At 37.3% G+C, this 26,680-nt stretch overlaps 1 protein-coding gene across 1 annotated transcript in view; it reads left to right on the top strand.

Moving 5' to 3' along the window:
• The window catches only part of RIT2 (Ras like without CAAX 2), a 371,092-nt gene that overhangs the window by 101,960 nt on the left and 242,452 nt on the right, over positions 1-26,680 (top strand). Inside the window, exon 3 of the mRNA XM_053902650.1 lies at positions 25,322-25,395. Coding sequence (XP_053758625.1) covers positions 25,322-25,395 — 74 coding nt within the window. The remainder of the gene's footprint in view (positions 1-25,321; positions 25,396-26,680) is intronic.

Below are 26,680 nucleotides of genomic sequence, written 5' to 3'. Positions count from 1 at the left end.
TTCTATTCTGTGTACTATTCGAAGTGAACTGCGTTGGGAAGAAGGGATGCCAATGATACCATTTCTGAGTGCTGCCACAGGGGGATGCTGCTCTTGACTGTGTTACCAATTTTATTTAGCTATGATAATAGAGACTTAAAGGGTTTAATCAGAAAAGGACTTGTTCTCATATTTTTTTTTTAAATATAAGTTATCGTCAAATTGGCTAACGTGCAGTGTGTAAAGCATGCTCTTGGTTTTGGGGGTAGATTCCCATGGTTCGTTGCTTACCTATTAAAAGCACTGGAGGCATGGAATCCAGAAATGGGGACTCTGGGCCCAATATTATTATGAATTTCTATTCCACCTTCTGGTTTGTTATAATCCTTATGAACAAAAGGTAGCGCCAGAAAGTCTAGACATTAAATGTACATTTAAGACAGAAAAAGCCTACAGCAAAGGACAAAACTGATGCAAGACCATTCTTCCCCTTTGAAAATGCCTTCCTGAAAGCCTCCTCTGGGAAATTGACATAAGACAGTCCTATTGTTGTCCCCTACCTGCAAGACAGTATAGTATTAGGGGCTAGTAAATATTAGAATGCTGCTAATCTGAACAGAACTGGAATTTTCCTTACTATATTATAAGATCTCAATGACTGATGTCTTCATGTAATCCCCTCAACTTGAGTGTGGGAGGGACCTGTAAGTTCTAACGACTAGATTATGGCAAAGATGATGGGATGTTATTCCCATGAAATGTTACATGATTTGACAAATGTGAAGGTATCTCTCGAATGTTGAATGTCTTAAGTTTCCTAATCAGTTGTGTTTAACTCCCATTTATGATAAAGTCTGTCAACCAACAGGGAGATTATAGGATAAACCCTTAGAGTCTAGAGGGGAGAGACTAGGAAGTCAGAATTTCTCTTGTTGGCATTGAAAAAGGCACTGTGTTGAGATGACCACCTAGCTAGACTGGGGGAAGAGGGCAGGTGGCTTCTGAGAGCTGAGAATGACCTCTGGTCAGCAGCCAATAAGAAAGCCAGGATCTCAGTCCAATAACTGCAAGGAACTGAATTCTAGTGATTTAAAGGACCTTGTAAGAGGATCCAGAGTTATGGATTATAACCTAACTCTGCTCATCCCTTGTTTCTAGCTTTGTGAGACTGCAAAAAGAGCAAGTGTGCTATATGCAGACTTCTGGCCAAAAGGAACTAGGGTTTAACAAATGGACATTTGTATTAGTCTGCTTGCTACCATAACCAAATACCACAGTTGAGGTGTCTTAAAAAACAGACCTTATTTCTAAGAATTGAAGGTCTGAATTCCAATATCAAGGTGGCAGCAAGGTTCATTTTTGGTGAGGCCACTTTTCCTGGCCTGCTGATGGCTGCCTTCTCATTGTGTCTTCAGAGGCCTTTCCTCTGTGTGTGTGTGTGTGCAGAAAGAGAGCTCTGGTGTCTTCTTTTTCTTTAATTTTTTAAGTTTATTTTTGAGAGAGAGAGAGCATGAGTGGAGGAGGAGCAGAGAAAGAAAGGGAGAGAGAGAATCCCAAGCAGGCTCATACTATTAGCACAGAGCCCAATGTGGTGGCTTGGATTCACAAACTGTGAGGTTATGACGTGAGCCAAAGTCAGACGCTTAACCTACTAAGCCACCCAGGAGCCGCTGGTGTCTCTTTTTTAATGTTTATCATTTTTGAGAGAGACAGAACATGAGTAGGAGAGAAGCAGAAGAGAGGGAGACACAGAATCTGAAGCAGGCTCCAGGCTCTGAGCTGTCAGTCCAGAGCCCAACACAGGGTTTGAACTGACAAACTGCGAAATCATGACCTGAGCCCAAGTCAGACGCTTAACCGACTGAGCCAACCAGGTGCCCCTGGTGTCTCTTCTTCTTCTTAAAGAACACCAGTCCTATCTGAGTAAGCCCTAACTCTTATGATCTCGTTTAAGCTTAATTTAAAGGCTTTGTCTCCAAATATAGTCACATGCAGGGTTAGGACTTCAACATAAAAATATTGAAGGAATGCAGCTCTGTTCATAACTGCATTGTTTGAAGCTAGTAAGTTTGTTGTAACTTGTTTAGTAGCAATAGAGAATGGATACAGGAATAGGAGGAAGAGGGTGAGAGCAAGCACCTTACAGGGTCCACCACATATAAAAGCAGTTGCAAATACTGGCAAGGCTGGGAGAGAGAGTGGGTGTGTTAGCAAAGACTTGTAATGTTAACATTTTAAAGCACTTTCATATCACATAAGCTTATTACACTAAAAAGTATAAGGTATGGAGGTTACATAAATTTCCCTTTCCATTTTATATACAGTCAGTTCTTTGCATGAATTCCTAAAGAGCACTGTGCTATGTAAAATTACACTAACTGGAAAAAAATGGGCTTATAGGAAAAACAGATAGGGGCTCAATACTCTAACTTCATCAATGACCTATTAAAATTTTAAAAGCTAGGAACCTAGTAAGAGTTTCACATGTGTTAACATAGTACTTCTGTTTTAACTACTTAATTATCTTTTATTTGAAAAAGATCCAAGGTTCCTGGTGGAAGTGGGTATTAGAAGAATTGTAGCTTATAAGTCACTGTGAAGTTATAGAAGAAAAGTGGTCAGAAATTGGACAGAAAGTTGTATTAACCCAGTGCAGGTGGGTGAGCTCATAATACATGGTGAACTGAGGTTGTAGCTAGATCATTGAGAGGTGTATGTGTATGTGAGTTCATGCACGTGCACTCACCTGTGTGAGTGTGTGTTGTATTTTTACTCTGCTCAGTTCATGTGGGTCAAGTTCTTTGACCTACTGTTTCTCAAGGACGAAATTGTGCTTAAAAAGAAGAAACTCATTGTCTCCTAATGTATCAATTGATTTGAAACAATTTTGCATTTATAAAAAACGGGTGATTGGCATTGAGGAGGGCACTTGTTGGGATGAGCACTGGGTGTTTTTGTTAGTGATGACTCATGGGAATCTACTCCCGAAGCCAAGAGCACACTGTATATACACTGTATGTTAGCTAACTTGACAATAAATTATATTTAAACCCTTAAAAATGTTATAGCAGAAATTGCTATATAAGGAAACTAAGTCCCAAGAGGACTGCAGTGATTTGCTTAAAGGCACACAGTTATGGAATCTTCGAGCTAACATACACATGAACATTTTTCTAGATTCTAGTACAATGTCTTTTCTCTGCCTGACCCCTCTCTTGGTAGTTGGATTGCCATTCTGTCGCCCAGATAGTATGATCCATGCTGTGAAGACAGGCAAACGTGAAGACAGTCAACAAGCCTGCAGATCTAATGGTCTAACAGGGAGATAATAGACAATATGAATAATTACAAAAGAAAGTGCAATGTGGAAAACTTTACAACAAAGGACAATCAGTGAGAGTTAGCAAAGGGCAATTATTACTTCGATCTAGTGAATGGCCTCATGAAAGAGGAAGTACTTAGCTGGAGTCTGGGAGGTTGGGTTGTGAAGCAGAGGTGATCCAAGGGCATTCCAGAGGGAAGATCAGTGTAAGAGCAAATCCCAGAGTCAGCACAATTGACTAATTGTACTTCCCAGAAAACTCAGGGCACATAGGAGGCATTTGAGGTCTCCCAGTGGATTTAAATCTGCTTATTGGGAAGTCCTGCTACATGGCTCATGCTAGCAATAAAAACAAAAAGCTTTTGAATAGTCTTAAATGTTTATAGCACCCCTTGAGATACTGGAAATAACATAATGTACAACAAATATTGGAGGTCCCATCTCCATAAAACAACTCTAACCACGGTTCTGAATGAGCTAAACTTTAAGCAGGGCACGAAAACCTGACCTGCTAGAGTGTGCCTCCCTGTGATAGTCATGTTGAGCCAGGCCTAGGAAACAGGGATGGGAAAGTCTTAGTAACTGGATCTCTTATTATATAGAGACCCTTTTCTTCAGAGCTCTCCAACCTCAAAGGTATGCTTATAAATACTAGCATGAAATGAAAGTTCTTTTCATAAATGCACAGGGTTTTAAGCAGAAAAGTTCTCAAGACTAAGCAAAATAGTCATGACTACTAATGAATACAGGACCTCTGTACTGATCCTGGCAGTTGAAAGAGGTACTTTGGTGGAGTTGGGAGGGGGAACAATATCTATCCTACCACCAGATCCTTCTGCTAATGTGCTGAATGGGACACAGAAGCATTAGAGAAAGAAAATCGGTTGCTACAGAAGGAGCATGCTGGGTATTTGGGAAGGTGGCATGGGTATGAGAGATTTTTCAAAGTGGAGGGTGAGACACTCTATTCTAGACCATAATGAACATTCTTTAAATTGTGTTTAAGTCCATGGGAACAACATCAAAATGTGTCTTTGCATATATCACGGAGGAGAAAAAAATTGAAAATGATAAAGTGGAGGGAATTAGAGTTCTAGGATCGATAAGACAAAGGTGTTATTCTCAAGACTTTAATTTATTAGCTGGCTAAGCAGAATAAGCCCTCAAAGAATTGTAGCTTCCTTTCAAATTATTCAAGATGTTGGCATCAGCACCAACTAAGTGGAAGTTGAAATAGGTGTGAGTAGCATGGAAGAAATTTATTTTGATTTAGTGAATTTTTGCAAGGGGAAAACTGAGGCTCATCCTTAACATATCAAGAGGTTTCCTTCTGAAGGGATAAAAGAAATCAGCTCTATTATTCTTTCTGTTTGTATGTTTTTATTTTTTAATTTTTTATTATATAATTTATTGTCAAGTTAGCTAACATACGGTGTATACAGTGTGCTCTCCGTCTTGGGGGTAGATTCCTAGGACTCATCGCTTACGTACGACACCCAGTGCTCATCCCAAGTGCCCTTCTCAGTGCCCATCACTCATTTCCCCCTCCCCCACCCCTCAGCTCTATTACTCTTAAACTATTCTGAGGTCCTGGTGTTTTCACTCAAAGATAAATTACATTTGTGCAAATGAGGGGAATCTAGCATTGGCAAATTTAAAATTGCATTCAGGTGAAATTCTAGTTGTTTGCTTGTTTAGATATGTTCCTTTGTTTTTTGAATAACAGTTATGATTGGATGTTCCAGTTTTCTATTTCTGCCAATAACAAATTATAAACCGCTCTGTTAAACAATGTAAATTAAAACAACACGAACTTGTAAGTTTCTGGAGGTCAGAGTCTTGATACACGTTTCACTGGGCTCAGATCCAGGTAATTAGCACTGCTGCCTTTCTTTTTGAAGTCTCTAGGAAAGAATGTTCCCTTGTCTTTTTAGCTCCTAAAGACTGATGATGTTGGTTGGCTTGCAGCTCTCCACCCTCAAAGCTGGCGACATGGCATTTCTGTAGCCCTGCTTCCTTAGTCCTGTCTTTCTCTGATTCTCCCCTCTGGCCTCTTTTTCTTTAAAGGCTCTTGTGGTTACATTTGGCACATCTGGATAATCCAGGATAATGCATCTATCTTGAGGTCAGGTTGTTAAATCTATTTGCAACCTTATTGTCCCCTTGCCATATAATGTGTTTATAGGTTCTGCGGATCAAGACGTATGCAGCTGGATGGAGGTCGGGGGGGCATTATTGTGCATACCGTAGATATTGTAATGGATCATGATTTCTACCCCAAATAAAGTGGCTCAGAATATTCCCTCCTCCAGTGATTCAGTGATGTTCTAGTCCCTACAGGGGCTCAGTTGGAAAGTGAAGCCAGTTCCTTCTCTTATCAGTACCTTGAGGTCCATCTTCAGGAAGAGGGCAATACTGGGTCAGTAACATTTGGGTTTGTCTAAAAATTACCTTTGATATGAATTGTTTGTGCCTACTGACACTCTGAAATTTCAGTCCTGATATGTGTGCACACGCCCTAACAGCAGCAGAGATAGAAGAGATTGATAGTTATCTTAATTTTGCCAGACCTAAGATAGGATTAAAAATAATTCAATCCTAGGGGCGCCTGGGTGGCTCAGTCGGTTAAGCATCTGACTTCAGCTCAGGTCATGATCTCAAGGCTTGTGAGTTTGAGCCCCACATCTGGCTCTGTGCTGACAGCCTAGAGCCTGCTTCAGATTCTGTGTCTCCCTCTCACTCTGCTGCTCCTCCTCCTCCTCCTCCTCTCTCTCTCTCTCTCTCAAAAATATTTAAAAAATCTTTTAAAAATTCAATCCGATGGTAACTGAAGAATGGCTCTTTGCTAAAAGAATAAAAGAAAATGCAGTGAGAAGACATGTAACATAAAGAGAAACAAAGTTTAAAAGACATGAAAATGTTTAAGCCTCCAAATAAAACCCCAAATGCCCTATGAGGTAAATACTATCGCTCATTCAATTTCTATTCCCAAATATCCTTATGGCCATTTTGCTCATCTGTTTCTGTGATTCCTTCTCAAGAAGATGGAGTAAATCATAAACTGGGCAGTGAGACTGGATCTCTTGTTTGAACTCAATTTACCACAACTCTTTTAACTACAATCCATGTCTGCCTGTACTCCTTTTCTTTCAAGAAAATTCATCCTATTTTTTGACAATTACTCTTCTTACTGTATCTTCCCCCTCCCATATTGAGCTAATATATCTTTCCCTGTCCTTGAACCACTTTGTCTTCCTTCCCCTCCCTTACAGCCCCACACATAAAAATGTCTAATTCTTCTCCATGGGAAAGCACTTAAAATATCTGAAGATATTAAACATCTAGTGAATGATCATTATCCTCTCCAGGCTGAACATCCTCTATTCCTTAATCTCGTCCATAGCAAGATCTCAAATTCAGATACTCCTCCCAGCCCTCCCCGTGTACATCAGCCTATCAATATCCCACTCCGAATGACAGTCTGCTGCAATGAATAAAATAGTTGACTTGTGGCCTGACCAGTAGAGAATATGATGGGTCCTTAACTCCTTGTGCTAAATAAATGGAGATTTTTGCACCTTTCCATTCCCAACCTGCTACAACCCAAGAGACTTTGTCCAGTTTTTGCAAATACCTTACTTCCTTGACTCATGATAGGATCCTTACTAATAGAAAAAAATTCAGATAGTTGATAATACTGAGTTCAAATTCTATGCTGTGCACAAACATTAAGAGAAGTAGGAAATACCCTCAGAAAATTAGATCAATCCCCAGTGAATGTTGTGCTATTATAAACAGTCCATTTTTCAACCCTGTTAAGTGCCTTTTGCATGTCAATTCTATAATTTAAACTATTTGCTCTATTTTTCAGCATCTCTTCATGTGAATATGTATCACTTTGTACCTTCATCACAACTATTAAAAAACAAATGGAAAACACATTGCTGCAAATGACAGGGTATAGAGCAAACTACTAGAAAACTTCATACATACTGAAACAGTTTACCATTTATCATTGTGGATAGAGTAATTTGAACATTTACTAATCCCTTCAATCATATTTGGTCCCAGTCTATGCTTCTCCATTTTATCAACTGAGATCACAAGTCCAACACCTATCTGAATCCCATTTCCCTGCACAGCAATGGTTCAAAATGCCATTCATATGTTTTGTAGAAGCCTAAAATGCCATTAATCTAAAACAGATTTGCACTCCATTGGAGTAGCTACATACTCCTTTAAAATCTAATCACAATCTTAGGATATCATTCTCTTTACAAATGTTAGTTTTATCTTTTGATTCTCAGTACGATTCTCCTGGGGGCGGGGGGGGGGGGGGAGGAATTCTGGTGTTTTTGCCATTCATCAATCAGCAGTATACACTCCTTTTGTCATCTTTCTGGATCTATTGTCTTTTGTATCTTTTGAAAATCTTCTCTAAAGTTTGGAGGAAGTAAAATTAAAACCTTCAAGTCTCCTGATAAAATCCCCAGTGTCCCCATGGGCCAAGTACAGCTTCTCATCCAATTTCTTCTCCTAAATCACTTCATAATTATCTGGGCCATCTCTGGTTTTAAAACACACACTTAATTTGCCAAGTTAGACTGCCTGACTTTCTCTCTCCAGTAGAAACCTCCTCTTCTGCCCTATTTATCCCAACACTTCCTCTAGCTGCAAGTGAGTAAGACATGCACATGTGCACCTAAATATATTACCTGTCCTCACTTTTCCTCACATCCGGGCCTTTGTTTTTCATAACTCCAGGTGGTTTCTTTCACATTGGAGTTTAAGGGAACAGGACCATCTGGAACTATACCATATATAAGCTGTGGTATTTTTTTAAGAAAATGTGATCCTGCATTTTGAATTTCAGATTTATATGAACTGATCGAAGTAGTGAAGAGGTATTGTTCAGTGCCTATTGTTCAGTAGTGAAGAATGTTACTGTTCATAGCAGAAGCAAAAGTTAAGTGTTCTCATAGAAGCGTGCTAAATTGGTTTGGAGCAGCTGAAATGAGATACCTTAATTATTCAGAAAAGGACAGGCAAGGCAAACCCTTACAAAGTAGAAAATATTTGGGCTGGGCCTTAAAGCATGAGCAGCAGTTTGCATAATAGAGATGTAGAAGAAGGCATTTGTTAACAAAAAAATAGCCCAGTGTTTTGAGAACACAGGATGCATATCAGTGAGTGTAAGTCAGTTTGGAAAATTATTTTGAGCCTTCAGCTCAAAATAATCCACATGCCAAAGTGGCACATCCTTGGGGGCAGGGGGTGCCCTGAACCCCTCAAAATCATTGGCTATTTTACAAGACTTGGTGGGAACACTTTGACTTAATAAAAACTATACTTGAGTATCACTGTGTATTACTTTAGGTTTTCTACCTTTAGGTTAAAGAACATGTGAGGGCAATGAGGATATCTGTTTTGTTAACATGATGCCCCAAAACAAAATATGTACAAAGTGGTCAAAATATTTTTTGAGTGAGTAAATGAAATCCATGATTATACATATGGTTTACAAAATTATCATCACCAGCTGTGTCTGGCATAAACGTGCAGAATGAAGTGAACTGTTAGACAGGTAATAACTCCGGATCCATTTACTTCTTAAACATTGTTCTTCCAAAATTCAACAGGGGAGGTAAGAGGGAAAGGAAGAGAGGATATGGGAAAAGAGACACACATCTGTAAGCAGCTGAATGTGTAGAGACAGGTGCCAGTCATGTAGCCCCCAAAATTGGCATATACCTTCCACATTTGGTGCCTGAGGAAGGAGGGAGAAAGTGAAATGTAAATTATGTACTATAAAAATCAGCAGCTGTGTGCCCTTGTCTTCTGCTCTAATGCATAGCTCTGAAACCCCAGGTTGCTCCCACTGAGTGGTGGAAAGGTAAAAGGAGACCAGATGTTTGAAGGTGACACACAGACTCTAAATGAGAAATGCTGCTGTGGACAAGATAAGAAAACGAAATCTTGTCTGGTGTAGAATCCTAAAAGAAGGAGGTGGGATCAGTGCTAGGTCATCTCACCAGAAGAGGCAGACTGGTGGGTGGCCAAGCTCAAGGCTTCTTGTAAGAGGTGTGGGTAGTCCCTTATCTAGAATGATTTGAAGGTGCCCCCAACTGGAAAGAACTTAGGCATACATCATTCATGTAACTGCCAGGGGACACAGAAGTGAATTCCAAGGATCTGCGTTCTGAATGAGGTCTAAATTATACTGTGCTTGCCCCAATTAAGTAGTGATACTACCATTGCTTCCCTCTGTGCCTGGGGGTAGTGGTTGGCAGCCTTTATAGTGCTCCTAGAAATTCGGATATGCATGGCTTAGGCATCCTCATATGGCTCATATTTGAATCAAGGGTTTGATTGGACACATCTGGTTGGCAGAACCTAGGTCACATGTCTGTAGCCTTGTTGCAAAGGCAGCTGGGAAAATGCATTGCTGCTTCTATTTCAATCATGGAATGTAGGGCCTAAAAGATGCAGGGTGACAACAAATTTATCAATTGTCTGCTATACTGGTTTTTGTGGGTTTGGGTTGTTTTTTGTTTTTGTGTGTGTATGTTTTTGTTTTTGTGTTTGGACTTATACTAAATGTAGTTTCATGAAAGATTCAGTACTACATATTTGAGTATTAAGATTGGTCCAGTTTTAGAAGTTGTGTGTTCACTCAATTTAAGAAACAGCACTTAAACATCAAAGTAAAATCCATTACACATTTGATTAATCTTTGACAAACAACCAATGTAGCAAAATAAAAACAGCTTCTGGTGTTTAATCATCCAAGTTTAGTTTCCAACCACCTCCCACTTTGTGAACTTTACAAATTTTAATACCTCTGCTCTTTTTTTTTTTTCCCATACTTAAAGTGGGCACGTTGCTATATATGCAGTGTGATATACAAGTTAAGCTATACATGTGAAGAATTGAGCAGAGTGCTAGACACAAAAAGGTAAACTGAGTTTATTGATCACTTATGTGCCTGCCTCAGTGATAGAAAACATGTATACAAAGATGAATAAGCCATGTTCAATGTTTTCAAATAGCTAAGATTAAGAAAGCTATTAAGAACAGAATGGTTAACATCCTTTAAAAGAGCTATTCGCAAGGTATTATGGGAAGGGAGTATAAAGTTTCTCATTGGGCAAGTACAGGAAGGCTTCAAAGGGAAATGTGATGGTTAATTTTGTGTCAGCGTGACTGGGCCATCAGGTGCCCAGACATTGGGTTAAATGTTCTGGGTGTGTCTATAAGGGTGTTTCTGGATGAGATTAGTATCTAAAGTCATAGACTGAATAAAGCAGACTGCCCTTCCCAACATAGGTGGGCTTCATCCAATCAGTTAAATCTGTGGATAGAACACAAAGACTGCCTAGGGAATTTTGCCTATCTGATGGACTGAGCTGGAGAAACATTCTTTCCTACCCTTGGACTATAGCTTACACTGTGAGCTGTCCTGTTTCTCCAGCCTTTGACCTACAACTCCAACTACTTTGGACTACAACTTACTATTAGTCTCCAGCTTGCCAACTGCAGATCTTGGGACTTCTCAGTCTCTATAATTGCATGGACCAATTCTTTAAAATTACTCACATATTAAGATTGTAACTTAAAGATGTAAATAGAATGTTATTTAAAGATATTACATACTGCGTTCCTCTGGAGAACTCTAGTAGAGGAAATTATAAAATATCACATAAAGGGTAGGAGTTTGCAATATAATTAGGAACATCATTCACTTGTATTTTATTTTATTTTTGACTACATTGTAGTTAACATACAGGCCCTTGCATTTTAAATTCACACCTGTTCTTCTATAATGAAAAGGCCACCAATGACTGACAGAATATTCCATATTTGTATTTTGAGTTTACAGAGATACCTGGTTTTGTAACAGTTGATCCATTCTCTAGATTTGCCATAATCAGTGCAGTAGCTATGAGTTAATGGGGCTGTGTTGCACTTGACATGCAACTGGCCCAGACTGAATTCTACTGTATCTTATTGTGTAAAATACATAGTGGCTTTCAAAAACTTCTTACAAGGAAAGAATCTCTGATCACTCACATTTTCCTATATTTATTACACAGTTAAATATCTTAGATAAATTTAGTTAAACATATTAAAATTCATTTTATCCAGGGACTCCTGGGTAGCTCAGTCAGTTGAGCATCCAACTCTTGATTTTGTCTCAGGTCATGATCTTGAGGTACCTGAGATTCTGCCCCGTGCTGTCAGCCCAGAGCCCGCTTGAGATTCTCTCACTCACTCTTTCTCTGCCCACAAACCCCCCCCCCCAATAAATATTTTAAAAATTCAGTTTCTCCATTTGTTTCCTTATGGCTACCAGAAAATTTAGACTGTGAAGGTAGCTCATATTTCTGTTGGACAGCACTGCTTTGGTCTGAGACCAGTCGCATGATAGGACATGGTTGTTTACTTGAAATACAGAATCTCAGCTCCAGACCTACTGAATCAAGAATGTGCCCTTCAGCTAGATCCCAGGGAGACTTGTCTGTACAGAAGAGTTTGTGAAGTACTGTTCTAGCCCATTGTCCTCAAAATATCCCTTTTAATCCTCCAAGTGTAATAGAAGCTTCCTTTATGCAGCTCTCATTCCTAGAGAGGCAGACAGAGCAAAGATTATCCAACTTCACAAGAGGCAAGACTAGAATTTTGAATATCCTCTCCCTCCAGATCAGGTTTGTATTTAGTATATATCTAGGGTTCGGTTGTTAAAACACCATGCTTAGCAAGCTTCTGGCACAAAACAACTTCATCATGTCATCAGTTTTAAGAAGGAGGGAGAAGGAACAGTTTCCTCTGATAATGCCCGTTTGTCTTCAGTAGGCTCCTGCCCCCAACCTGGGGTCATTTCTGGTCCTCAGGTGCCCACAGGCCTCCTGCAAGTCCTTTGTTCACCCTCCCCTCCCAGTTTCTGCCCACAGCTGTTAGCAGGTTTCCCTCCCCATAGTTCCCCTTTATCATCTGGGCTGATCAGCCCCCCGGGCCCTGCTTTTCTGCTTTCTCTCATGACAGCTAATTTTGTGCAAAAGTAATCTCAGAGTAAGGTGTTTGTGCTTGATAATAGCTTAATATTTTACCTCTCCTGTAGTTTTATTGCATTTTAATAGAGAGTTCCTGGAAATAAAATGGCTTATCTTAACTAGAGAGAATGAAGCAGAAGGGGTGGAATTTGGGGCATCATGCCAGGCCAGTGAGAAAGATATTTTGGACAGAAAGGTCCTTGAGCGTCATTCTGTTTTCCATCTCTATAATCTGTATTCACCAGCATTGTCAGAAATTATTTCATATGAATATTAAATATCTTAGAAATTATCATTTTAATACATGAGATAAAAATGATACAGATTAAAGGAAAAAGAATCATTACCAAACAATAAGTCATCATTTAATTTTGTGCAAATATTGTGTTGCTGTTACCCAAAATTGGGTTCCCTTCTTGGTGGGTGTCAAGCCAAAAGACAACAAAGCCAAAGGATAGAAAAATAAAAGATTTTAAATACAACAAGTAAAAGAGAACACAGGGTATATTTCCCAAAGCAGTGTCTGCCATGAACAACAAAACTGGGGCAGTTGTAAGCTAAAGGTGCATACATATTCATGAGGGGGTTTGTGTGATGGGAAATTCAGCATGGACTTGGGGCGAAAGTCCTCTTAGGTGATAGAATCCAGGTCAAAGTCATGAGGAACCAGCAGGGTTCAATTCTGTCTTCAGTTAGTCTGGTATTTGAGTGTTCAAAGGGGTTTAAAACCTACAAAGATAACTTAAGAATGTGTGCCTGGTCAGTCTTTACTTTGGAACCAGCACTGGGAATTTGACCACTATTACTGTTGCTGATATGATTAGGCTAATCTCCTGGCCTGATGGTGGCTTTTTGTTCTTCCATTCTTTTGTTCTCTTAAAATCATTATCTACTGGATTCTATTCTTTTATAAAAAAGAATATAGAATTCCAGGAAGTTCTGCAAGAAATGTGCTTTGGACAACTGGTACTGGTCAGGCATATATCACAAGAGGGCCTGGGGCCTAAAGTGACTTATATGTCAAGAAAGCTACCCCTTATCTTTTCCCAGAGAACCCTAACTCTCTACTTATATTACCTTAAACAATATGAACAATTAGAGAATAGGAATGGGATATTTTATCCCATTTTACGCTTGAGCTCAAAACATTCCCTTTTAAAAACACTTTTAAAAATATAATACATTTACAGGAAAACATAAAAAGTATTGAAATTTTACAAAGTAAATATCCAAATAATATTCACTCTGGATAAGAAATTATTTTCCAATAAATATATCTTAGTTCAGATGTTTAGTTTTCTATTTTATATAAATAGAAACATGTCTAGCTGTTTCAAAACGGATTATTAGATTCAGGCTTGTTGTATGCTGTGGCTATCTACATTTCAAACAAAAAGAATCCTCTGTATGAGTAAACTAGAATTTATTTGTATATTATACTACTGATGAAGTCTGGGTTTTTTGCAGTTTAGAGATAGTATGAATAATACTGTTGTAAACCTACTCATTCATGGCTTTTGTGCACTTGTGTAATTGCACATGGGCACGTATTCCTGATGAATGAAATTGCTTATAACAAACTGCCCCAAATCTGATTAAAAATAAAATGTATTTGTCCCTCATACACCGCTGTTAGTTGGAATGTCTTATCTTCAGATTGGTATATATCTTCTTAAACCAGTGGGTATCTCAGGGCATAATCTCATGGTGATGGGAGAATCAAAGGAGCATGAGCTCCACTGCATGTGTGTGTTTCCATGCCTCTACTCACATCACATCTATTAGCATTCCATTGGCCAAAGTAAGTCACATGATCAAGCCTAAAACCAGTGAGTAAGTACACTCCACCCACTATAAGGTCATGGTAAGGGTGTACAGATATACTATCTGTACAGAGAAGAATGGAGACCAACAATCTATGTAACATGTAAGTTATAGGTATGATGAGCTTTGGTAGACAGTCCCAAGTAATTTTCTGTTTATGTATCACCTGTAGTAGATGATCATTCTCCTTGGCTCCACCCGTTCACTATTTGGTATTGTCTGTTTTTTAAACCTGCTCTTCTATTTTGACATTTGCATCATGTAGTGATTTTTAAGTGTATGTATTTTGAGAGAGTGTGCATGTGAGTGGGGGAGGAGCAGAGAGAGAGGGAGAGAGAGAGTCCCAAGCAGGCTCTCTGCTGTCAGCACAGAGACTGGCATGGGGCTTACTCCCATGAACTGTGAGATCATGAACTGAGACGAAATCAAGAATCAGGCATTTAACAGACTGAACCAGTTAGGTACCCCAGCATTATATAGTTGCTTTTTTACTGATTATTAATATGTTTGTACAGCTTTAAATTTATCAACCATCTGAATGGTGTTTACTTTACATTTACTAAAATTGGAACATTTTAAAATTTAAAGTTGAATTTAAAAATTTTAAATTGGAAGGTTAGCATGGTCCTAAGCAGATTTGGGAAGCATCTATTTTTTTACCCTATTATCTCCTCAATACCTGGTATCAATATCAATGCCCCCTCACCCCAAGAAAGAGGAAGAGACTTCATACATTTTGATACTAATCTCTCCACCTAGGATACTCTTTTCTTTCCTTACCCTTCTGAGTGAGATAACTTTTTTTTTTATTAATTTTTTTTTTTTAACGTTTATTTATTTTTGAGACAGAGAGAGAGCATGAACAGGGGAGGAGCAGAGAGTAGAGGGAGACACAGAATCTGAAACAGGCTCCAGGCTCTGAGCTGTCAGCACAGAGCCCGACGCGGGGCTCGAACCCCCGGACCGTGAGATCATGACCTGAGCCGAAGTCAGACGCTTAACCGACCAAGCCACCCAGGTGCCGCTGAGTGAGATAACTTTAAGATAGCCCAAAGGTCAGCTGTCCTATGAAGTCTTGGCCTATTTACCAACCTCCAACTTTAAGTGGATTTTGTTATTCTTCTGTTGTGCCCTCATTTAATGACAAGGACAATATATTACTGAACTTGTATCCCTATACCTAGTATCTATAAGTGGATAAGTGAAAACTTTTCTAAAATAGCATGCTTTTTACAAGTTGTGTGATAATAGGCAAATGACATAACTTCTAATGACCTTTAACTTCTCATCTGTAATTGGACGTGAGAAGAGTTCTTCATAGCTATTACAAGATATAAATGACATAATGAATGTAAAATATTTATATATGAAGCAAGCACAATTTCAGTGCTTAATGAATGATAGTAATAAATGTTATTACTTAAAACAAAGAACCTCAATATCTTGCCCACCTTTTATTGGAGAAGATTGCCTCTTTCTGAGTGACTTGTAGAAATTCATTATACATTCTGGATATGAGTCTTTGTTGACACATATACTTTATTCCACACTAGGGCTTACATTTGCTGTCTCTTCATAGAGCCTGTGATAAACTGATCTGTTCTAGTGTACTCAGTTTTAACAAATGTATTCTAATTTGTCAATCTTTTTTATTTTATTTTTATTTTATAGTTTATATAATTTATATAGTTTAGGGGAAAGCAGGCCTCATCAAAATATTTAATCTACCAATACATAATTAGGACCTATGCTTCTACTTAGGTCATCTTTAATTTTTCTCATGTCCTACAACTTCCTAAGTAGAAGTCTTGCAAAACTTTTGCAAGATTTATTCTTTGAGATTTGATATTTTTGACAGTATGTTAATACAATAATTTCATTTATTCTATTTGCTGATTGTGTATAAAAATGATTTTTTTTCCTGTATTGACCTTGTTGCCAGAAAACTTACTAAATTGATTTATTCAATCTACAAATTTATCTGTAGAGTCTTTGAAATATTCTATATACCCAACAGACATTTTTCTATGAATGGTGACATTTTCCCTTTTTGAGTTTCTTTTTTTTTTTTTTTTTTTTTTTTTACATATTTTTGTCTAGCTGAACAGGTGGAACCACCAGCATAGAGTAAATAAAAGTATTTATAATCACTATTCTCATTGTGTATCCAGTCTCAGAGTGAATGGTTTTAATATTTGTCCAGTGATCATAAAGTTTGCTTTTCGTTTAGCCACTTATTACTAAAGATAAAGCAATCTGCTTTGATGCCTAGTTTGCTAAAAAGTTTTTGAGGTTTTGGAATTCCTTATACATAAGAAGATATCGATAGGTCTATTTTTTTCATCTGAAATAATTATAAATTCAAATGGCACTGTAAGATATAGATCCTGTCCCCTGCCCCAGTTCCCCTCAATGGTAGCACTTCTCAAACCACAGTACAACATCACAATCAAGATACAGATATATTTAAGATACAGAACATTTTCATGACTACAATGATCCTTTATGTAGACTTTGAAAACAACACCCACTCCCTCCATAATGCCTGGCAACCATTAATCTGTCATCCATATCTATAATTGAGTCACTTCAAGAGTATTATAAAAATGGAATCCTAGAATATGGAAACTTTGTGGATTAGCTTGTTTCAATTAGCATAATTCTGGTGGAGATTCATCTAGGCTATTGCATGTATCAACCTTTTTTTTATTGTTGAATAATAGTCTATGATATGGATGTACCACAGATTGTGTAACTATTGAAGGGTATTTAACATGTTTCACATTTTTAGCTATTATGAATAAAGCTACTACAAACGGGAAAAAAATAGTGTGTCTTTATGTGAACATAAGTCTTCATTTCTCTGTAATAAATCCAAGACTACAATTGCTGCTTTACATATTACATGTGGAAAATAAATACATGTGTAATATATTTTTAAAAATATACACTGTAAAATTTTATTTTATGAGTGATCTCATGTTTCCACATTCTTACCAGTATTAAGGGTTGTCATTTAAAAAAAATTTTTTAACATTTATTCAATTTTGAGAGACAAAGGTAGAGCATGAGTGGGGAGGGGCAGAGAGAGAGAGGGAGACACAGAATCTGAAGTAGGCATCAGGCTCTGAGCTGTCAACACAGAGCCTGATGCAGGGCTTGAACCCAGGAACCATGAGATCATGACCTGACCCAAAGTAGGACACTTAACCGACTGAGCCACCCAGGCACCCCAGTTGTCACTTTTTTCAAAGCCATTCTGATACGTATGTAGTAATAGTTCATTGTGATTTTAATTTGCACTTACCTAAGGCTAGTAATTTTTTCTTTTTTTAACAAAAGGAAAGGGACTTCTATTTCCATTATCTTCTGGTAGTATCTCCAGAATGAATTGGATTCTATCCTGAAACATCTAAGACACTGGTCTGTGGAGTCTTATCTTCCAATTATATTCACATTTGGAAGTCATTCACTTGGTATTCATTTTTCTTTTCCACCATCAGTATCACTGTGTCCTAGTACCTCTAATTTGAATTCCAAATTTTTAAAAACTTTCTCTAATTTACCCACTTTGGTTTGGATTCTTATTTCAATATTAGAGCTATTGGTCATTTTCCCCACATTATTGTATCAGGACCAACTATTTAATTTTCTGCATCCAGTGGAAGAAATGCAGACTTCTTATTTTAAAATTGAGAATTACAAACAGTGATAGTAGAGCATCAAACAAAGCATGGATTCTTGTAAGCATAGAGTACTGTGTGACTGAACAGGTGGCATGCCCATGATGCCAGCTAAAGCTAATGATGTTGAACATGTTTTATGTGCTTATTTGCCATCTGTGTATCATATTTCATGGAATGTCTAGTCATGTCTTTTTTTTCCACTTTCTAAATGGATTGTTCTTAAGATTTGAGAGTTCTTTGTATATGCTAAATAGTAGTCCTTGGTCAGATATCAGGTTTGCAAATATTTTCTCCTATTCTAGCTTCTCTTTTTATCTTCTTAATGGGGTCTTTTATAGAGCAAAAGCTGTTTTAAAATTTTGAAGTCTAATTTATAAACTTTTCCTTTTATGGACTTTGTGTGTCAGGTCTAAGATTTTTCCTGGCCTTGGATCTTGAAGATTTTTCCTATGTGTCTTCTAAAAGTTTGATAGTTTTATGTTCAAGCTTCTGATCCATTTTAGATTGATTTTTCTATAAAATGTGATCCTGAGTTAGAGGTTTGCTTGTTTTTACCAATGTAAAATTTTTCCTATGCCATTTGTTGAAAACGCTCTCTTTTCTTCACTAAATTACTTTTGCACTTTTGTCAAAATGTAGTTACACTTTTGAATGTTTATTTCTGAGTTCTCTGTTCCGTTTTATTGAGCTATGTGTCAATACTATGTAGTCTTGATTACTATAGCTATACAGTAAGCCATGAATTCAGGAAACCTGATTTTTCCTACTTTGCTTTCTAAAAATGTTTTAGTTTTTCTAGGTTTTTTTTTTTTTTGTTCTTCTCATAAAAAACTTTTAAAAATGGTGCCCATATCCACACATACATATGAGTGTTCCAAAATTTTGATAGGCATTGTGTTGTCTTTACACCAATTTGTGGAGAATCAACATCTTTACAATGTTGAGTCCTCTAAGCCATGAAAATGATATGCTTTTGCCTTTAGATTTTTAAGTTTCATTCATCAGTGTTAAGGGCTTTTAGCATATAAAGCCTGCATATGTTTTGTTTAAACCTCAGTATTTAATTTTTTGAAGTGTTCTAAATTGGTTCACTGTTAGATCCGTTATAGTCTAAATGTTTTCCGTCTTGCTAGGCTGCACTTGGTTTCTCCTGGGCTTTTTTGTTTTGTCTGTACCCATTAGTGTTTCCAGGCTGCCATCTTCTTCAGTTTCAAATTTGTGAGGCAAAAAGAAAACCTAGAGAACTCACTACACGGCTATTCCTTGGATCTCAGAGTTCCTAGCCAGGCTGCCTTTTCCTCCCCAACTTTCAGAGTCATCTTAAGCTTGTTCTATGTACAGTTTTCATGGTTTTATTTTATGTAGCAGGAGGCATAGGGAAAAGTACATCTATTTCATCTTCCCAGAAACCACAGTCTTGGTTTAAAACAAAACTCTGCCACTAGATGTGGCTCATATTGTATCTGAGCTCCAAAAGCTCCTTGGAACCCTTCTGGAGGTGTCCATTGAGGGAAGGTGAAGAACTGGCAGAACTATGGGACTCCCACAACTGATCTAACCATAAAAGTTATTTTTTTCTGTGAAGAGATAATCTGTATTTAAACACATTCTATCTTAAAAAACTCTGGGACACAACCATTTTACAGATCATGGCCATAGGATTATGCAGTCATTCATCATGATTATGGTAAATGGGGGAAAGAAAGGTAGAACAAGATGTCATCATTTCTTTCTGAAGGAACTAAGGAGAGGAGAACATCTACTCTTTTCTTTTCCTCACCCCAAAAACAAGAAGTGAGGCAGAGACAAAGGACTTGAAGCACTCAGTGTCAGTGCCTGTAGCTCAACCCCGTTACCTCTCATTTCTGTTTAGCAGAAGAGAGCCAAGGAACCAGGTTTCTCAAGAACCCCTCTATCTGGCTGAAAAGAAAGTGTTAGAAGGCTCTAACATTGAAAGGATGTGGATGTCCTGAAATAGTTTCTGTTCATGACAGTATTGGGAAAGAACATTGATTTTGCTGCTCTTGCCAAGCTGCTGCAGGTCTACTCACTAATGATGACTATTAACTCTTTTAAAGACCTATCTGTTGGCTTATCCTTGCTATGAGAAGCCATTGTTTAGAATGGCCTCTCTCAGTAATGGCCATCTGCAGGTGCAAATCTCCAGGTAGTGTCTGTTATTCCAAAGGAAGCACTACAGCTTGTACCACCTCGATAGGTTTGCTGTGGAAAATCTACCTGAGGACCCTATAGAATGTATATGGTTGTCCCCTTGGCGTTGAACTTCCCAGAGCAGTGACATTGGGCATTTTCCTGGGAGCAGCAGGGAAATGTTGATTGGTATGAACTACCACACTAAAATCTGTCTATAGGAAAGATTTCAATTGCTGTGTAACTCAGATATCATCACCCCTTACTCTTCCCAGACCTAAATAAACTTGGCTTACTCCTCAATTTTAAAGCATGATAAAAAGTCTAAACTCTGCCTTATAATTCCCGTGTATTTCCAGGATTTACTTTTTAATGACACCCCTTTCTTCAGCTCTTATTTCCATGGTGGGGAAGTATGTTCTCATAAACTTTTAGTCTTCTCTGAAGCTAAGTTCAGCCAGTTTTCAAAACCATTTTCAAATCCAGCAAGCTTATATACCCTTATTAGATTTCACTGAATATTTATATTCAAGAGGATGGGCTGTGCTAGAATCAATGCAATTCCCTTTCTTTCTTGGCCTCTCACCAGTCCTCCCCCTTCCAAACTCTGTTTTCTATCTGTTACTTTTGAGGATTGACTTCAGCTCAACTTGAGCTCCTCTGAGTGTCTTCCGCTGTCTTCCTAAATAAGTACATTTCAAATGTTTCTAATTTAACACTCATTATAATACAGTTGAATTACCTGTTTATTTTCATGTATTCTCCCAAGATTATAAACTATGTGGATAGAAATCAGCTGTCTTGGGGCGCCTGGGTGGCGCAGTCGGTTAAGCGTCCGACTTCAGCCAGGTCACGATCTCGCGGTCCGTGAGTTCGAGCCCCGCGTCAGGCTCTGGGCTGATGGCTCGGAGCCTGGAGCCTGTTTCCGATTCTGTGTCTCCCTCTCTCTCTGCCCCTCCCCCGTTCATGCTCTGTCTCTCGCTGTCCCAAAAATAAATTAAAAACGTTGAAAAAAAAAATTAAAAAAAAAAAAAAAGAAATCAGCTGTCTTTTTCAACATGGTAGATTCTGTGCCTATCAGAGTATGTAGCACAGATTACACACTCAAGCACATATCGATGTCATTATTGATAAATATATTGATATATTAGATTTGTATCAGTACTGGTTTAGTTTCTCTTTCTGCTCAAGAGAAAATTTCTAGTACACTGTGTTCTAAGATGCTTCTGCTTTATACACATATAAACACACAATTAAGATGATTTGCTTAAGTAATTGAGAAAGTTCTTATAAATTATCTGAACCTGAACCTTCATGTTGTATTTTTTTAATTGGGTTAATGATTAATATCTTAGAGATGTATACTACCTCAGAGTTAGAGAAACATATCTTCAGTGTAAGGCCAGTTATTACACATTTCAGGTTTTCAGGCAAACCATGTAAGAATTTTTCAAGTATCTTAAGATTTTCAAAAAAGTCTTCTAGTGAGGGGAACCCGGGTGACTCAGTTGGTTGAACATCCAACTCTTGATTTCATCTCAAGTCATGATCCCAGGGTCCTGGAATCAAGCCCCCTATCAGGTCCTGTGCTGAGCATAGAGCCTGCTTAAGATTCCCTCCCTTTCTCTCACTCTACCTCTCTTTCTCTGCCTCTCTCTCTCCCTCACCCCTGCTCACGCTGTCTCTGTCTCTCTCTCTCAAAGTCCTCTAGTGAAAATTCAACAATAACCTAATATTTTCTCAGTTACATATTGTGGTTTTAATATATCCAAATTTTGCATTTACAACTAACATCTTAAAGGTATTTGAATATATTCTGCAAAAGAATTAAATAAATTTTTGTATAGATTATTCAGAACATCTTAATGTTTTTTAATTATAGACTTTATATTTTGGAAGATTATTGTAAACATATACTACCAAATTGTCTGATTTATTAGTTGAGTTGGCGGGGGGTGGGGAAGTGGAGCGGGGAAAATGACCACATGGGTAAATAGAAATGGCAGAAGTAGAAGTGATTTAGTTTTAATATAATTTAAACTTAAAGCAATATAGTTACTATATAACATGGCTTGGGTTTAAATTGTGGTCTTTTTTTCTCCCTTACTTCCTCTTTCTTTTCTATTTTTTCTCTCTCTCATGCTCTCTTTCTCTCTTTCTCTCCCTCCCTCTCTCTTTCCTTTTTAAGGCACCATTGTTATATTCCACTTTAGTTGATCCTTCTAGAACACCTGTGCATTGACTAGTATGTACTATTAACTCCATATTACAAGTAAGATTAAATGGTTGGCCAATAATAACAGCAGTATTTAGTGATGGATGTGAGGCTTTATACAGGCTTTTGGTGGCTTCTGCCTGTAAAATTTTAGAGAAGGAAAGTGAAGAAGACCCATCCTAAGAGAAGCAATGGTGTCCAATCAATCATCAGTGTTTTCAAATGAATTTTAAAGTGGTATTTTAAGGTAGAATTTTAGAATTTAAGGTGGAATTTTAGAGATACCTCTAAGAATGTGGCTCCACTGTGCTTTTCAGTACAAATAATACAGCAGGCAGTTACTATTATTTCTGCCTGATAAAGCTTTGTATATATACATTTGGCCTCTTGCTTTAGAAGATAAATGAACTCACTTCAGGGCTGCATCTATAGGCAGATGATTGAAATTCAGGGAGGTGTTTATATGCATTCAAGAGAGAATTTCTGTCACTGCATTTCTACATGGGAGGTCTCAAAGGGAGTGGATGGATGGAAACAGGAGGGAAGATTGTTTATTGGAAGGAAATGAAAGGGATTAGTTTCTATGGAGGCCAGGGAGGTGACCTAGATTCACAACACTGGAATGTGTACTGTGATAGACACTTCTTAAAAGAGAGAAAGAAATCTTGGATAGAAGGCCTGACTTAATTTCCAGCCAATTCACATCAAGTCTCTTTGAAGGGGTTTTGTGATCCCAAGAGAAGCTTTTATTTGATATATGTTTCATGTGCTGGGTTTATCTAGGGCTCAGATAATCACACAGAGCAGTTCTTGTCTGGATTACTCAGCATGCTCCTGGCCTCAGCAGGCTCTTTTTGGGGCCTTTGAGTTTAAATAAACAAACATGAAATCTGAAAGACTCACATATGATTCTTAGGTCACAGCATCCTTTCAGAGTAGCTATTCTTATTTCCCTATGAAATTGAAAAACAACCCTATGCATTAAAAAAAAATATCCACACGATTTCTCATGTGTAAAAGGCAGATCAGTGAAAATACAAAGAGCAGTGGAGTAGAAAATAGAAAGACTGTGTGGTTGCTCATATATTGAATGGTGTCACAGAATGGTCAGTAGTTGCTGAAACCACACCTGATTGATCAGCCTGCAGATTATACTTCCCACAATTTTCTTTCTGGAGCACAGTCATAAGGTATGACTTTTCCTTGAAGAGGTAGGCTTATGTGCCTCTAAGTCTTTGGATCTTAACATCCCATTGCATATATGTATGTCTTCCACTGTGATTGTTTAAGTTCTTGAGAGTAGAGACCAGGATCGTGTGTGTGCATGTGTTTGTACATCTTCGCATCTCCAGCACCTAGCAAAAACTTAGTTTTGGGGAGGTTCTCAGTACTGTGTGTTTAAAAAGTGCCTCCTTGGTTGACCATTACTATTTTCTAAACCAGAAGGTTCCGAAAATCATATGTGGTTCAAAGTCAACAGTATGAATAATTGTTGAAATTGTGCCAAAATTCAATGCTGTCCTAAATGCTGTTAGTAGTGGTTCTGTTTGCTCTTTACTTAAAATATAAATGGTGGATGGGGCACCTGGGTGGCTCAGTCATTTAAGCATCTGACTTTGCCTCAGGCCATGATCTCACAGTTTGTGAGTTTGAGTCCTGCGTCAGCTATGCTGGCAGCACAGAGCCTGCTTGGGTTTCTCTATCTCTCTCTCTCAAATAAAAAAAGAAAGAAACATTTAAAAAAGAAAGAAATTGGGTGGTGGGGAAGTCATTAAACCCAAAGCAAATAGAAGGAAGGAAATACTAAAGATTAGAAGAGAGGTAAATAGAGAATACGGGGAAAAAAAAAAAGGAGAAAATAAATTATACTGTTACTTCTTTAAAAAGATGAACAAAATTGACAAACTTTTAGCTATATTAACTAAGAGTTTACTCAAATAAGGAATTGAAATAGGGAACTTAGTACCAAACTTACAGAAACAACAACAACAAAAAAATCAGAATTGTATGCAGAAGAATGAATACCCTTACCAAACATATTGAACAAAACAACAACAAACTGAAAATGGATCAATAACGTATAGGCAAAAAGCTAAAATTATAGAACACTTAGAAGAAAACATAGAGTTAAATATTCATTACCTTGAATTTTAGAATACTTAGAACACCAAAAACATGAACAATAAAGAAAATTATACTTCATAAAGATTAGAAACTTTGCATCAAATGCCATTGTTAATAAATTTTAAAAACCTACAGAATAGGAAAAAAATATTTACAAATCATTTATAAGTGTTTAGAATCCAGAGTATATAGGCATGTATAAGTTAACAAGTACACAAACATATTAAAACTTCTTACAATTTTTGGTGTACAATTCTTTACCTTCTTGGTTGTTTATTCCTAAGTATTTTATTCCTTTTTGTGCTATTATAAATGGAAACATTTTGTTTTCTTTTTAGATTGTTTATCATCAGTGTATAGAAACACAACTGACTTTTCGTGTTTTTGTATCCTGTAACTGCTGAATTTATTAGAAGTTCCAAAAGTCCTCCCTTCCCCTAGCCCCATGGAATCTTTAGAGCTTTCTATTTATAAAATCATGCTATCTGTAAATAGAATATTCTACTGCTTCTCTTCCAATTTGGATGATTTTTATTGATTTTTCTTACCTCATTGCTCTGGCTAGGACTTTAGAACTATGTTAATTAGAAGTGATTAAAGTAGACATACTTGTCTTGTTTCTGATCTTAGAGGAAAAGCTTTCAGTCTTCCATTGAATAGGATGTTGCGATGCGAATATGCAGTGCATGATGAAGAACAGACTGATAAATGTGTTTCACAATTTGTTCTGTAGGTAATATGACCAAGGTACCTCAAATCATAATATTGTTCTAATGAAGGAGAAATAAATCTTAAAGCGGAAATTCTTTCCTATATTTTCCTGGGTTATCCTTCTCACTTTGTGTACTCAACTAGAATCTCTGATTCTTTTATTTAGTTAACCTATTTAGAAATTCTTGGTTATGAAATCTAAAAATCATGTCTTTCAGATTAATATATTTGAGTATAAATTCTGTCTTGTGTTTTTCAGAAGATGCTTATAAGACCCAGGTTAGAATTGACAATGAGCCAGCTTATTTGGACATTTTGGACACTGCTGGTCAGGTAGGTAATTTTCATAGCTTTCTCTAATCTTTGAGTCCAGTTTAGGCTTTAATCTCAAATCCATTTATCACAAAGAAGAGTTTAACAATTCAAACGGGACAAGAACAAATTCACAATAGCGATGGTGGATTAAATAAGAAAAGAATTGGAAGGGAAATGTGACTCTTGGCCAACAGAATATTTCAACATTCCCATAATGTTTTAAATATAAAAATATAAATGTAGATGTAATATTGCCATCTAAGATGATAAAATTAGTTTATTCCTCAGATGTATGTAAAACTTGTCTTAGGCCCTAATATGATGATAATTTTTATTAGAAAAATGTACTGAGGTAAAAAAGGAAGATCTGCTCAGCAAATATACTCATGGAACCAAGGCTAGAGACAGGCAGAATGGGTGACATAAGCAAGATGCATCACAATCTAATGCATCAATTTACAGATGTGTAGATAAGAACAAGGACAAAAACTTCTTTGGTTTAAAAGATACATAAGAAAACAGAAAGGTGGCAAATCAAACAATGATTAGAAAAAAAATAAGCAAAATATAACCAACCTTAAAGTGGGCATACCTGTATTAATATCAGACAGAACAGATTTTATTGCAAAAAAGCATTAATAAGGTGTGAAAGTGTCCTTTTGTAACAGAAGAATAATCAAAGATAATTTCTGGTCTATATTCAAGACAAATGTGAATCCAAAACACATAAATCCAAAAGCATGTATAATGGGAAACTTTAATGCACCTCCGTGAGTACGTGCTATGTCAAAAAGTAGTGCAGTTGTAGATTTGAGAACTCATTTAGCTGAAACAGCATGTTGCAGTCGATGTGTGAGTAGGCATTCTTTTCACATAAGTTTTTACACATTTTATTGATGTCTAATACAATTGCACAAAATGTAGTCTGAGATTATTTGATACATATATAATTTTGCTTTGTGACTTAGAATGTGATAAACTTTTGGGATATGTTTAAGCTAGTGACTACCTCTCCAGTGGGAAGGGGAGAGCGACAAAGTGGACTTCAACTCTTTTATGTAAAGAGCCATGTTTCATAGAGTTCTGATTAAATATAAGAAAATATTAATAGTTGAGAGCCTGGATCATAGGTTCACAGATCCTCATTATGTTATTTTCCTTTTGTACTTAAAGGATTTATATGTTTAAATGTTCTATTTCATCTCTTTGATATAACTATTTAAAAACACTACATTAACTGGTACATTGGTATATGCCCCTGGCAATACGTGGTCTGTTTCTATATTTATGAGATTTATTAAGA

This window comes from Panthera pardus, unplaced genomic scaffold (assembly GCF_024362965.1).
Source record: "Panthera pardus isolate Hobbes unplaced genomic scaffold, ASM2436296v1 HiC_scaffold_15, whole genome shotgun sequence".
Taxonomy (NCBI): Eukaryota; Metazoa; Chordata; class Mammalia; order Carnivora; family Felidae; genus Panthera; species Panthera pardus.
The sequence above is the reverse complement of the archived record's forward strand: the minus strand, read 5'-3'. Positions and strand labels throughout refer to the sequence as shown.